Below are 14,822 nucleotides of genomic sequence, written 5' to 3'. Positions count from 1 at the left end.
TCAACTCTGTTAACAAAAGCCTATTAATTTACGCATTCACACAGTCGGCATTTTTTGCCAGTTTTCGATCCTCGCCTTGGCTGCAGCAGCTGTGTTACTTTTAGCCTGTATTACAGATTTGAAATCCTCATATTTGTTATTTGCTTTTTTCGACTGAAATATGCCGCTCGAGACCTCTCCATGTTTGCGATTGGTCATCTGGTGCACACACCGCCCCTTTTACGTGGACGCACTCATATCTAAATTGGGACAGAGCCGTTGAGAGAGGCTCTGGACTGTGGTAACCAGATGTCAGTAAAGTTGTTTATTTGCTTGGTCACGACCTCGTAAAAAACATACATTCATTTCCATCGTAACCGGAACGTAATATTCTCGAAGTTTTAGCGACCACAAAATGTAAAGTTTTCCCGTAGAGTTGTACGTGAATTTAAAGCTAAAGCTGTCCTTCCTTAGATTGTGTGGTTGTTATTGGCCCCCGACTAACTGTTTCCTTGAGTGACGGTCTTTTGCACCTATGGCATTAGGTTTGTTTTCAAATTTGTCCTATCAAATCAGTTCATAGTTTCAATCCAGCCTCCTGTAAGAGATTGAGATCGTTTTAACGAATAGTATTCATTCTGACGAAAACGTAGACAGGTCTTTTGCCTCGATTGGACACATACAGATTGGGGGCGGGTAATGCGTCTAGAAAACAACTCCGCGTGTGCTCTGTTGGCCATTGCCTGAACATTGAAAAGCGAGCGGTAGTGGTCCAGTTTGGTGCGTTTGTTTTGTGATTTGCCAGTCATTTTGGATTGTCTCAAACACTTCTGGACACCATGGCGACCGATAGATCTACTTTGGCTGAGGTTCACAAGGAGTTGCTCAGGAGTGACGATGAGCTGGATGCTGAGAGTGTCGAATCAATGTCTGCTGAGAGTGACGGATCAATGCCTACTAGTATGGACTCTGACGAAGAGGATGCCTTCATGCATGGAATTGATGTGGTCCTCGACAAGTAAGTAGTTTACATACACCTAAATTCACGTTTGTGCATGAAAGAATGCATAATACTATACGTTACAGTATATTTTTCCCTGGCATAATCGTGTAACCTGTTAGCAATTACGCTAATATGAGTTTGCAAGTTGTTGAACGTTGCCTGCCATGCAGTAGTGCTGCTAGTTTATGGCAAAAAAAAAACATAATCACGATTATTTAGGTCAGTATTGAGATCACGATTATTTAACACAAATACTCATTGACTTTGGAAACATCATGTATTTATTAAAGCTTTTTAAAAAATTTGAACCTTGGATTTTCTTGAACTTTAAATGTAAATCAACTGAATCGCGTGATACGAGTCGAAGCTTACGATGTTATACGGTAAACTCGTTAGTGTGAGTAGGAAAAGTTCACATTAAAATAACGATAGAAAGTTCAGTACAGTACATACGCATGTCAGTAACACAGGCGTTTATTATTACTATCAAGACATGTATTACAGGTGATATATTTAACATTATACGCCTGGCAGCGCGATTGCTGTGTATACAAGAGACATGATGGGTTTTGCGTGCGGGAATCTGTTGCGTCCACTACGTCCCGTTCTCGGAGTCCGATAGTAATTTCTGATCTACTTTATGGGATCACGGACGTATATGCGGTCGGATGTTACGCGGCGCATGGCTTTGTACACATTTAACTGAATGATGCGGCACAATAATCGTTTTATCTCGATTATCTTGTTTTCATAATCGTTGGAAGCCAAAATCGTAACTGAAAATAAAATTCGATCAATTTCACAGCCCTAACATGCAGTGTACATATAGCGTGCAACAGCCAGTCTAATGCCTTGTGTTGTTGTGCTTGTGTTCGAAGTAGATGGATCAGAAATGCGCTGGCATAGTATTTAGCCTTAGGCAGTATTTGAGGGCGGATGACATCCCCTTTATTAGCAAAATTACCAAAATGCATTGCCCTTCTTAACCTGCCATGTCCCCTGTGAGTAGGGTGCTCCCACAGGACCATCCTCTCTGTTGAAAAAATAACAAATCACCTATTGGCTGTAAGATTGCTTATGTTGGATTTAAATGTCCCTGTGGATTTAAATGCCCCTGTGTCTGAAACGTCCTGGCTTCCCGATCCGTTCTGCACATGCGCAAAATTGTGCGCATGCGCAGAATTTAAGCTACTTTACGAGCCTGATCGGTTCCACGCATGTGTGATTTTTTTTTTTTTTTTTTTTTTTTTTTTTTTTACTTCGTTTTGTTTTAATGATAGGATATGGTGTAATTAGGTCAGCTGTTGTGTGTGTCAGTAAATGCATATAAATGTTTAAACTCTGTGCTGATATGATTACATTTGTCTTTGATAATGAATGAAGTAAGAAAAGAATCTTACAAAGAATAAATGACAAAATTAGCACTTAAAACATCTGATTTCTTCCATGCAACTGTTTGCGGCTATTAAATCCTTTGGTAATCGATATGTTTAAGTTAGCTGCGTGGTCGTTGGGAGAACATTTGTGAGCCCCGATCAGTAAAGCTAGTTATGGTTAGCTTTTGCTCACCTTGTGAAACTGCTGACGCATAAGCTAAGCAACTAGCTTTGTAGTCTCTGATTTTTCGCGTGTGAGTGATGGCAACAGACATTTTAGAGATATAATGGGTCTAAGGTCAACATACACATGCATTTTATTGAATGCAGGTCAAGCAGTTATTTCTACCATGGGCATTATTTTGTCAATTTTTCAAAATCCCATTACTGATAGGAATTTCTTTTATCAAACTAGAACTTGTAAAAAGGATAATCTGCAGCATACAAAATGACGACTGTCACTTGCACACTATAACACATAGATAAAGAAATGTTTCCATATCTGTGCTTTAACAAGCATTAAACATTTTCAAACACACTCTCACTGTGAATTGCCAGTTGTTTCTGGTTATGTACCCGCTCTGCCTGCCGTCAAGCGTTTCAGTTTCAAAGCAGTCTTGCAGACTACATGACATGCCCACTTCATGAACATGACACTCAAAACCATATTAATTACTGCGGTGAGCAGTCATCAATGCCACCATGACTAATTGGCATACTATTGCATTTGTAATAAGTTGTAAATCCTCAACCAACCAATCAGCATACATTAGCAGAATGCTAGCATTTTGTGGGCTAATTCACTTTCCCTGTAAGGAAAACGAAAGGACATTAGTATTTCAGTCTTGATATATAATTGATACTATATCTAGCAATTAAATCTAGCGACGTAATTTGCGAGGCTGGTGGTGCCTGTATTTTGACTCCTGGCGCTGTTTGTTTTCACTGCGCAGTAGTCTTTCCTACTAGGCTACGTGACGCAGTGAATGCGTGGACTCTTAAGGTGTGTTCTTGATTGATTTTTACAAAGTGAGTGACACTCAGTAATGTCAGCTCACACATCCTTAAAACAACAATTAAGGTATTATCGTGGACGATACATATCGCACATCCCTTATAGCCCCTCAACTGACTTCACGTGGCAGTCATTCAAATTTCACTTGCTAATTTGTGACTGCTGTTTTTCATGAAGCATATATTACATCAAAACTATTGTTAAATACATTCAAAATGGTCTTTCATTAAGATATTTATTTATTTATTTATTTATTTAAGGCCAGCTCCAGCGAGGAAGAGGGCAGCAGCACAAAAACCTGCAACACTAAAGGACAGATGGCGTAACCCCTCGGAGGAAGATAAAGAACCTCGTCCATTTCAGTTTCGCCCCAGGAGGCCCCCAGGGGTTCAGTTGGATTTTCTTCAGAAGGACTACAGCCCCTCTGATATCTTCCAGCTTTTCTTCAGTAAACATGTGATGCGCACCCTGTGCTGCAACACCAACAAATATGCAGCACGGAGGACTGCAGAGGGTCTGCAGAGGCACTGGACGGATATAAATAATGAGGAAATGTTCAGGTTTATCGGCATCATCATCTACCTTGGCCTGGTGAAGACTTCAGCTGCTCGGGACATGTGGAGGAGGGACCGCTTGCACAGACACCCGTTTCCTGCTTCTGTAATGCCTGGGTACCGGTATGAGGCCATCAGTGCATACCTGCACATGAGTGACCCAGCGGAAGATGCCAAGAATGACCAGCTCAAAGGTAAACCTGAATATGATCCTCTCTTCCGCCTCAAGCCGCTCCAGGATCAGATCCAGACTGCCTGCAGGGCTTATTACCACCCGCACCAGAACCTCTCTATAGATGAACGTATGGTGGCCTCCAAGGCGAGGATTGGGATGAAGCAACACATGAAGGACAAGCCTACCAAGTGGGGATTCAAGCTCTTTGTCCTGGCTGACAGCTCCAGTGGCTACACATGTGACTTCAATATCTACGAGGGGAAGTCAAAGACTCAATCAGGACAGGGCCTGAGCTTTAACGCAGTTGTTGACCTGCTCCGTGTGCGCTATCTGGGCACAGGGTACACGGTGTATGTTGACAACTTTTACACCAGCTCGGAGCTCTTCACTCACCTGCGTGGACTGGGTTTTGGGGCGTGTGGAACCATCCGTGAGAACAGGAAGGGCTGCCCAAAGACGACCATCAATGCCCTGCCAAGAGGAGCGGAACGTGGCGACATGCGATGGATCAGAGATGGCCCATTGCTGTTTGTGAAATGGAGGGACACACGTGACGTCATGCTGTGTTCCACTATCCACAAAGCCTATAGCGGGCAGGCTGTGCAGCGTCGGATCAGAAATCCAGACGGCACCTGGTCCGCCGGACAGGTCCCTGTGCCGGAGCCTGTGAGGGCATACAACAAGTTCATGGGGGGTGTTGACTTGTCTGACGCTCTCATAAAGTACTTCTCAGTGTCGCATAAGTGCAGGCGTTGGTATATGAAGTTGTTTCTCCACTTCATTGACATCGCAGTGGTGAACAGCTTCATCATCCACAAGGAGATGGCACTGGAAAGGCAGCAGAAGCCCCTCACCCAGAAGCGCTTCAGGGAGCTGCTGTGCATGGAGCTTACTGATTGTAGGCAGCCAGAGGCATCCACACCTGTAGAGACCGTCATTGAGGCACCCCCCTCGCCTCCACCTCAGAGTCCGGAGCAGAAACCAAAGGGATGCTTCCCTGCTCCAGTTTGTGAGATTTCCACTGACCCTTTCCTGAAAGCAACTCAAGGGAGGAGAAGATGTGTGCACTGCAAGATGAAAACAATCTTCAAGTGTGGATCTTGTGATGTGGCACTCTGCATAGTTGTGGATCGGCTGTGCTTCACAGAGTGGCATGAGCTGAAGAGCAGCTAGGCACACAGACTGTTTGGACATACGTGGTATTGGAGAGGTTTTGGGTTCATTTTTACATGTTGGATAGGGTAATGAGCCATCATGTTGGTTTCCTTGAAGGAAATATCATATTAGCCTGAAAGGGACTTACATTTGTCTGTTCTATGTAGGGGATGCCCTGTCTGTAGCCATGATACCCTAAACTCCCTGCTCGACTCCATGGGTCATCTCCACCCTTCCTCTCACCTTTCACTTTAACAGTACTGGATACAGTGATACTGTAAGCGGTGACGCAATTTCGCCTTACAACCCGTGGTGGAGAGGAAATTCTTTATCTTTGGCGGTGGATTCCATGCACAAGAAGGGATACCATCACTCTGCAGAAAAAAGAACAAAGGACAACGAAGCGAGGTGTTCGTACTGAACTTCCGGCCAAAGTTTTAATGTACTCTTTCATGTGCAGTTGCAACTTCCATTTTAACCAGGTTGATTATACCGGGACCCGTGCAGCTTTATAGAAAGAGAAGGAGACCGGATCCCTTTTCATTCCTTAAAAACATTGACGAACTGTAATTTAGACTCATTCAAAGACTGCCTGACGACCGTCGAATCACCAAGGATCTTCAGCTGACGAGCTTTGAAGGAAAGAGAACTGTTCTTCCTGGACCTGCACATCACGCTGTTCACAGTATAACAAAAGACACACCTTCGATCACCATACAAGAGCAATCTCAAGCATCTGGACAAAGGTAGGCTTTGTGATGTATTTAGCTAATGTGAGGAAAGTGTTGTTATTTGAATTCTTTTGTGATTGAGATGTGCACACTGTGATTCGGTCTTTGACTGTTTGTTATTTTTCTTTTGTTCACTACTTTTGAAGATAGATTGTGCATGCTTTCTTTCTCTCTCTCTCTGTAACTCCCTTTGTCTCATCACACACCTCAACATTGGGACTTCAGTGCTAGTTAAGGGTTGGGTAGAGTTTTTTGGGTTGAAGGCTTAGTTGGGACTAGCCCTCAAGTTGCAGATCCTTTGTCTCCCTCACTTACATGTGTGCTTCCTGTAGCCCAGCCCCACTCTTGTTGGCACCTAGCACACATCCCTGCATGCCACACTCGCATGCCACACATACCTCTCACCTGTGCACCTGCGCGAAGCCTCTCTCCCTCGCTCCTCTTTATCTCTTCATTGCGCAGGTGCGCACACACCCTCACTCTCACACACACACACACAGGCATTTACTCTCTCACTCTCAGATCCACTCCAGTCTTACACTCATTCAATCCTACACTGGAATACTTGCACATAGCCTCACTACCTCATATTACCATTTGGTGCCTTGATTATTACATTGCTGCGCATTATTGATTATACCTCACTACCTCATATTACTGTTTGTGCCTTTATTATTATTGCTGCTCATTATTGATCGTACTTGATCAGAAGTAGTTGATAATTATTGCCGATTATTTTAATAAATTGTATCTTTGGAATAAACTGTTGTCCTGTCTGTTTTTGCTGCAATATTCACTGAAGCCATCCTCTGCCAACCAAGAACTCCAACTGCCTTTGTCAGCCTGGTTGTTTCATGAATGTCACATACATAGTAGTGTGATTGTAATACATTAGTAGTGCAATACCCGCTAAGGCTGTAGCACAGTGACTAGATTATTCCGTCAATTTTAGTAGTTTAATTTTAAAATATTAAATGTCACAATGAATGGTTCATAATTTTATGAGACTGATTTGATAACCCTATAACATCTACATCTTTGACACAAGACAAAACAAACCACACACACACATTTGATGTACAGTGGCAGACTTCTTTTTTATATTTGGAGAGGTTTGGTGGATACTTGGAGACACCTAAGTGCACCTATTGGAAATTTCTGTGTAGCACTTTTATGAATCTGCAGATTTTGTACTTAGTGTTCCAAGAACTTGGTGAATCAGGAAATGAAGAGCATGACTTATATTTGATCCCCCAGCATCGATGCACACGCTGTAAACTCCAAAAACAAAAGGCGTTTTTTGTTTTTATGACATTTTTTCTGTATGTGTTCTCAAATGGAACCTAAATGAAGAAGTAAAAGCCTGGAGGTGAATGAATGTCTGGGTCCAAGTGTCCACTTTAGTTCAAGCCCTGAATGATCATTGTGCAACATGTACAACTTTAAATAACTAGTGTTATAGTCTACAAATCGTCTGAAAATGAACTTGGATAAGCACAAATGGCTTAAAGTCGATTTGTCTTCACTGTAAATTTAATGTGCATAAAACTGGAGGTTTTTATATTAGAAATTGAAATCGATACAAATCCTCATTTCCAAACTTTAAGTGCAAAACATAAAACTGAAACATAAAATTAAGCATTGTATCTCATCTTTTCCTCTTCGGCTTCACTGTGTCCCCTAGGTTTGATTTGGGAGTTTTAAAAAGTCATTAGGAAAGGCCTGGCAGTCCCACAATCCTTTGCAAGTCGACGGGCATATTAACCCGTTCCTTCCCTACTCGTTCACTCCGCTGCGAGACAGCTAATGCTCGGGAGAAACATATTCTCGTCTCTTTTTGGAAGTTTTACTTAACACCCGGGGCACAAGCAGGTATATAAGGAGAAGTAATCATAAGCGTGATACTTCATCTTGTAGTCTTTCTCGAAAGTGCTCACATGGTGTAATTACTAACTCCTGCACATTTTGTAACGTTAGCTAGACAGTCAAGTGAAACGTCTTTTACAAGCTAACATATACCAGTGAAACTTCCTCGCAAGATTCATTTATCCATCTGACGTTTATATTTACTTAAAGAGGGAAAGCTCCGAGGTTTCAAAGTAGTCCTTAGGTCGATTTAATCGTTAGCACTAACGTTAATGTGCAAAATTGTACTTCAGAGCAATATGATAAACACAGATTGGTCATAGCTTTTGTAGGATCTGCGTGAGGATAACTTGTTAAATAATCAAAATTGTTATCATTAAACTGTCGACTTTACGAATACCGCCCGATCTCTGGTCTTAACCTCAAGCCGCCTGTATTTTTATATTTTTGTACTTATATATTGATACAAATCATTCATAGGTGTCAAAATGTATGTTGTCGTTTTTATATGTTGTGAAACTTTTCCCTCGTCGGATTTGCTTGTAGGTTAAAACTGATGGCCTATTACCTAATTATGGGTGTTAGAGCCTAAACTGGAAAACTGCCTAACCTGTTTCTGAAATATTATACCAGCAATAAGAGAGACCGTTAAAATCGATGATACTGAGAAACAAAAGTTTAGATTCCAAGTTCACCTTGACACCACTCACCCTGTAGGCTATTTATCAAGCTGTCGTTTTAAATGTGCGCAGTTATGGACAGAAATGCATAGATTTTAATGACGTACATTATGGCCAACCCGACTTCTGATTTCCTCCAGTTTTGTTCCTGCACAGTTGTCTCAGCTTTTGGGGCATCTGATGTACTATCATTTCTCTTAGTGCCGGAACAAAACCTTCACAATGATCTTTATCTACTCTTCAAAGTGTAAAGTTCTCCCATTTTGCCACATTTCTTGTCATGGGCCTGTCTCCATTCAGTTTGATGCTTTGTTCCAAATTGTTAAAGTATTCAGTGAAAGTATTCAGTATTTAATGTCTGTCAGATATTTACCTTTGTGTGTTCTGTCCACCAACGGATGCTTTAACAACAAACAGTGTATTTGGTCTTGCAGGTTCTTGCCAGGTGGATGTTTGGGCTGAGAGCTCTGTTTGGAGTAGGTCTCCTTGTGACATCACGAGGAGGCGTGGCACTGGCTCAGAGAGGAGCATGTCCCATCATTAATGGCAATAAATACAAACCGGAGCATTCTTGTCGACAAACTTCTACCATGGCCCAGCAGATCAAGTATTTAGGGTAAGAATAAGGAATCAGGTTACATGATTGATAGGGAAATGCAATAGACTTATAGACTCAGCGCAAACACGCGCTATATTGACTCTCACCCACAGCTGATGTGCTTTTTCCAAGTCGCTTACACAAAGATGCATTTTTTTTTTATCTGAGAGTTCACACACCTCTGCAGGAGTTTGGTGCTGAGTGTTGAGCACTTAAACCTGTGGGTTAAGCCATGAATGTGACACTTTAAGCTCTGAACTCCTGCTGCTCTGCTTTTCCTTAGAGATGTTAGAAAATATAGAATTATGAAATGGTTATATTGTGCGTGTTTGTTTGTTTGACTGATTGTTTTAACAGACAGGAGGAGGCTCAGCACATCGATGAGGAGCTGTTCTCTGAGTATAGCTTCAGTGTGGACCAGCTGATGGAGCTGGCTGGACTTAGCTGTGCCACCGCCGTTGCTAAAGTAAGATTTGTACAGACCGGGAATCCACTACACTTATGAAATAAAAACGAGTAGCACTTGGAAAAAACATTTTGTTTGTCCATTTGTTTTTCACACTAATATGTTAGCATAATGCACAGGCACGTGTCACTGCTTACTGCTCCTCACAGTATAGGGAAATACTGCCAAGAGGAATATTTTATATATGTGGTAGAGTAATATTTTAGATATGCGGTAGAGAAATATTTTGTATATGCGGTAGAGACATATTTTATATATGTGGTAGAGTAATATTTTAGATATGCGGTAGAGACATATTTTATATATGTGGTAGAGTAATATTTTAGATATGCGGTAGAGAAATATTTTAGATATGCGGTAGAGACATATTTTATATATGTGGTAGAGTAATATTTTAGATATGCGGTAGAGAAATATTTTGTATATGCGGTAGAGACATATTTTGTATATGCGGTAGACTCTTTCATGCCAGTCACAGTCACAGATTTTTGAGAAGGTCACCATTTCACCAGCAAATGCATAATTCCCAACAGGGCTGTTTCTATTAGGAAAAAAAGAGTCAACTTTACCGTGCTGAGAATGAAGGAAAATTTCATTGAATTTCTGGGATGTCTACAAATCATGGGTGTTCAGTTGAGGTTTAGTGCATTCAGAATGTGCCTGAACTGACTGGTTGCAGTGCCTCATCAGTGTGTATCTGTCTGTCTGATTGAAGCTATATTATTTATACACTTTTTACATTCTAGAGTGTTTGCCTTTGTCTTCAAAGGGATACCCCTTGGCCTCACTGGTGAAAAGCAAACCCACAGTGCTGGTTATTTGCGGTCCGGGAAACAACGGCGGAGATGGGTTGGTCTGTGCTCGACATCTCAAGCTTTTTGTGAGTGATTTTTTCCTAACGGCTGCTCTATTGGACCGTATGTTTCTACACTGCTGTGGGAAGCTAGCAGTGGACTTACTGTATGTATTGGTTTGCTCTTAGGCCTTTAAAAAGCACTGATGTTTTTTTTTCTATAGAAAAAGCTCACATTCACCATCATCTCCTGTCATAGATCTCACTAAAGTTAATCATTCGACCTGTTGTCAGTCATTTCTATGATTCGGTGAAGCCTCCCAGTTTTTCTCTCAGTGTTTTTATATTGATTGTTATTTATGTTTTTGACTGTGTTAAACAATTAGTGATTCTTGGTTATAAACTGAATGCTCTGGGTGTGTTTGTGTGTGTTTGTCTGCGTTTGTGTGTGTTTGTGTGTGTGTGTGTATGCGCATGTGCGTTCGTGTGTTTGTGTGTTAAACCCACAGGGCTATGAACCCACAGTGCTATACCCAAAGCGACCCAACAAACCTCTCTTTCAGAGTCTAACCACACAATGTGAGAAGATGGCCATATCCTTCCTTGAGGAGATGCCTGAGGTAAGGCACCGTTTTAACTTCTCTATACACCAAAAACCCACGTCACTCACTGTTTCTCTGACTATGCATCTGTCTTTATGTTGTAAGCTCATTGCCATGGTTTGTTTGGTATTATTAGGGAATGCAGGTCAGAGAATGTCTCTACACATATATGCTTCGTCAGTGTGACTTTCAGACCTAAATTACATGGTGCTTGGAGGGGACATGTAACACATGTGGTGTGTTTGTTCTTCCACATACCTGTTTGCTTTGTTCTCAATGATAGTTATTTCCAGAGATTTGATGAGGAGGGACTTGTTTTTAGACACTATTTATAGACACTCGCAGGTAAAAAAAAAAAGAAAAAAGAAATGAGTTAAAGAATCTTAAATCGTGTGTTTGGTGCCAGTCACAAGTCAGTTTAACTGAGGAAACCTTGATTTACTCTCATCTTTCAGTTACCTGATCCTCCATAGAAGAGGAAGCCACTATTACAAAACTTGTATATTGATGACATCACCAACATGAAGTTAAATGTTAGGTAGCATACATAAATATGCTTCATATCCTGTTGTGTTCAGGGTGATGTTTGTGTGTATGGTAAACAGTGTATGGTAAACAGTGTGTTCATGTTTTTTGTTGGGGGTCTCTTCAGGCCAACGTGATTGATGAAGCCTACAACTTGGTGATAGACGCCATTTTTGGATTCAGCTTCAAGGGGGCGGTACGAGAACCATTTGGCAGTATTTTGTCTGTACTTAAGAAAATCACAGTGCCCATCGCAAGTGTCGACATTCCCTCAGGTAGGTCGTCTTTTGTAATCGACAAATACTGAGTATAGTTTTTACTATCTCTGTCAGTGATGTGAACTGAGGTGGCAGTAGTTAATTTGTACTGCTCTTTATAATTTTGGGGCACCAGTCCTGAAGGACAACTGCGTTCATAAAAATTAAACAGTAACTGAAGTTGTAAACTCGTAAAGCCATAGAGCTGATGTGGCATGAGAGAAATAGTATAATTAGAGTAAAGTTTTAGTAAAGTGTTTAATGTGATGTTCAAAAACAGTTATCTCAGAGATGAGACGAGTAAACTAAAAGAGAAGCAATGGTGGTCAAGAGGGTGCAGTTATCAGGAGAGCTGAACTATTACTCATGCCAATGCAGTGGAGTAAAGGCAAGTTGTCTTAAGCTCTGGCTGGCAGCAGTTGGGTCTTTAGTGTCTCTGGCCAGGAGAAGAAGTTAATTGTGTCCAAGTCTGGAATCGAGATTTGCACGTATAATTCTGGTGCCGAGGGACGCAAAGACCTTAGCAACAGAGAGTCCTCTGTCTAGAGTCAGAGCAGGCGGCATTAGATGGCATCTGAGATTTATGTGGGATCAGACACTTTGTTGAATGAGACTGCAAGTTTCACTTTTGTTTCTAATTGTTAACTGGACAAACATGTTACAACATCTAGTAGGGTGCAGATTCCACAACATATAACAATGAATTGCTGCAATTCATCTTTTCTTCAGGTGTTATGGTGAGTGTTGAGTAGCCATCAAGCCTGTCCGGGCATAAGCAATGGGCTATCCACAGCTGATGGGGTGGGGTTTAGGAGGGGGTTTGGGGGTTCCTGCATTTGGTAAGGAGAGACATAGCACAGAACAAGAAAACAGATATTTATCATATCTAGATATTTACAAATCACAGTTATTTTGCAATGGAATTAAAACTCACTGTCAGCTACAGCACAGTGCTTTGTATCTATTATAGCATTTCTTTTCCAACTTTGTTACTGTCCATCTTTCCTGGGTTTGAGCCTGTCCTGATGGCTCCAGGTTTGGCCATATCCTAGCAGGACAGGAAAGTAATTGCATTCTTGTCTCCACTTGCAGTTTTCTAAAGGGTAGCTGCCGGTTGAGTGTCTGGTCAGTTGATTACTGTAAGATGGCCCATCAGCTCATTAAGTGGGGACCATGGGGAGATGACTTTTCATTAGCCTGTGCCTTCAAACATAATTGGTCCCATCTAGGTGTTGGGCTGTCGTGTGAAAAGGCAATCAATTCTGGGCGCTGACCTTTTGTTCACTGATAGTTGTCAGGGCAGTTGTGAAGAGTCCTGCAAACAGTGGGCATCTGTATACAATATGAAGATGACATGTTTATCCACAGAAATCATTTTCGCCGCATCATAATTCACCTGAAGTCATTCTGTGGCTTTTACTAGCTTTCCAATGGCTCTCTGAAGTGGGCCTCAAAACTATAACCAATGTGTATCTGTCATAAATACTGTGTCTGCTTTAATCAGACCCTGAACAAGGGGTGTGAGACTCACAGTAAATGAAGTTAACATGTGTTAAATGTTTGTGTAATGTTCCTAACTGCACAGTCCACTTACCTGTTGAGGTATAATGAAAGTTCAAAATCCTAAATCTGAAATCATAATTTACATGACTATACTTTAAAAAAATAAATAAAAAATGGACACTGGGCTTGGTGCAGTCCTTCTGTTGGAACAGCTTTTGGTCTAAAAATGATATACTTATTTTAAATGTCATGTAGAAAGCACCAACACTCCATGAGTGTAATATTTAACACGAGTACAATTGTAATTTGCTGTCTTTAGTTTGTGATGAGCATAACTGTCATTTGCTGTCTGTCTTTAGAACTGTATGAGTAGATCTGAACTTTTCTGCCTGTCTTTAGTTCAGTGTAATTGTAATTCAAGTGTCATTTTAATTAGCCTCCTGTCTCTAAGTTGGGATGACTGTAATTGTAAGTTGACTGTAATTGTAAGTTGATTGTAATTGTAAGTTGCCTCCTGTCTCTAAGTTGGGATGACTGTAATTGTAATTGTAATGTGCTGCCTGTCTTTAGGTTGGGATGTGGAAAATGGCAGTACAGATGGGCTGCAGCCAGACATGCTCATCTCCCTCACTGCTCCTAAGAAAGCAGCAAAACAGTTCAAAGGACGGTATCACTTTCTTGGCGGTCGTTTTGTGCCCCCAGTCCTGGAACAGAAGTACCAGCTCAACCTGCCTCAGTACCCTGGCACTGACTGTGTTTATCAGCTCAACTGAATGGAATTATTCACGAGGCTGAGAATCCAGCGTGTACTGGATTCTGTGTTACCATGGTAAACTGTAATTGGGAGAGTAATTAACCTGGTTTGGAACATTAAGTCAATAAAATCAAGTTTTTGTTCTTTGCTGTCACTGAAAACAATGCCTATAAAAATGCATCATGACTGCATTAAAACAGACTTTATTCTTTCTTGAAAGCTGGAATGGATTAACTAATTAATTTGTCTTATCTACTCTCATTTTGCTGTGCTAATCTTAAATTTGCCTGACTTTTAACTCAACTCTCCATGTGTCCATGTGTCTTCAACATCAAAGGCAATCAAATAAAGTTCAATGGCTTCTTCTGTGTGACAAAAAATTGTGTTGCAGTAAGTTAATTACAGATGAAAGTTTTTCCATTTGTAATTAAGCTGTATTTGTTCCCTTTACAGGGAAGTATGGTAAGCCTTTACATTTTTCAGAACAGTGTAAACTTTGCCATTTTATATTCACACCAGGGAAACATCAAAATGTTTTTCTGTTACATAAAGAAATATACAGTTGATCTCTTTTAGTGCTTAAAAAACTTTATTTCATTTTTCTTCATACACTCAATAATCTCTATTATTTCATATATTTAACATTCTTTAAAATACATGGACAAGAAAATAAATTTCTCACATTACAATCCCAGGACAGTAACATAAATCAAAATTATAGTTTACAAATTTTCAAAGTAATGAACAAAGTGAAACCTAATATGTCACTTAGCTGTGTTGTTCAGTGGGT

At 40.9% G+C, this 14,822-nt stretch overlaps 2 protein-coding genes across 3 annotated transcripts; both read left to right on the top strand.

Annotated features, from left to right (window-relative positions):
* Positions 1–818: 818 nt before the first annotated feature.
* Positions 819–5,275, top strand: LOC115827093 (piggyBac transposable element-derived protein 4-like). The gene is made up of 2 exons (XM_030791010.1): positions 819–997; positions 3,634–5,275. Exons 1-2 carry the CDS (start codon positions 819–821, stop codon positions 5,273–5,275), a joined length of 1,821 nt encoding a protein of 606 aa, XP_030646870.1.
* A 2,500-nt stretch (positions 5,276–7,775) lies between these two features.
* On the top strand, positions 7,776–14,406 carry naxe (NAD(P)HX epimerase). Of its 2 annotated transcripts, none has more exons than XM_030789872.1 (7): positions 7,776–7,860; positions 8,969–9,150; positions 9,490–9,598; positions 10,368–10,478; positions 10,901–11,011; positions 11,646–11,793; positions 13,849–14,406. In XM_030789872.1, the coding sequence occupies exons 2-7, from the start codon at positions 8,984–8,986 to the stop codon at positions 14,049–14,051; spliced, it is 849 nt and encodes a 282-aa protein (XP_030645732.1). In that variant the 5' UTR covers positions 7,776–7,860; positions 8,969–8,983; the 3' UTR covers positions 14,052–14,406. The 2 variants fall into 2 exon arrangements, with proteins under 2 accessions (XP_030645732.1, XP_030645741.1); XM_030789881.1 differs by having other exon boundaries at positions 7,777–7,860; positions 8,952–9,150.
* The last annotated feature ends 416 nt before the right edge of the window (positions 14,407–14,822 follow it).

Source organism: Chanos chanos, chromosome 1 (genome assembly GCF_902362185.1).
Source record: "Chanos chanos chromosome 1, fChaCha1.1, whole genome shotgun sequence".
NCBI classification, from domain to species: Eukaryota; Metazoa; Chordata; class Actinopteri; order Gonorynchiformes; family Chanidae; genus Chanos; species Chanos chanos.
The sequence above is the reverse complement of the archived record's forward strand: the minus strand, read 5'-3'. Positions and strand labels throughout refer to the sequence as shown.

Coding starts and splice junctions, on each gene's coding strand:
- LOC115827093 (XM_030791010.1), top strand. CDS start 819: ATGGCGACCGATAGATCTACTTTGGCTGAGGTTCACAAGGAGTTGCTC. Junction 998..3,633: donor ATTGATGTGGTCCTCGACAA/GTAAGTAGTTTA, acceptor TATTTATTTAAG/GCCAGCTCCAGCGAGGAAGA.
- naxe (XM_030789872.1), top strand. CDS start 8,984: ATGTTTGGGCTGAGAGCTCTGTTTGGAGTAGGTCTCCTTGTGACATCA. Junction 9,599..10,367: donor GTGCCACCGCCGTTGCTAAA/GTAAGATTTGTA, acceptor TTGTCTTCAAAG/GGATACCCCTTGGCCTCACT. Junction 11,794..13,848: donor AAGTGTCGACATTCCCTCAG/GTAGGTCGTCTT, acceptor GCCTGTCTTTAG/GTTGGGATGTGGAAAATGGC.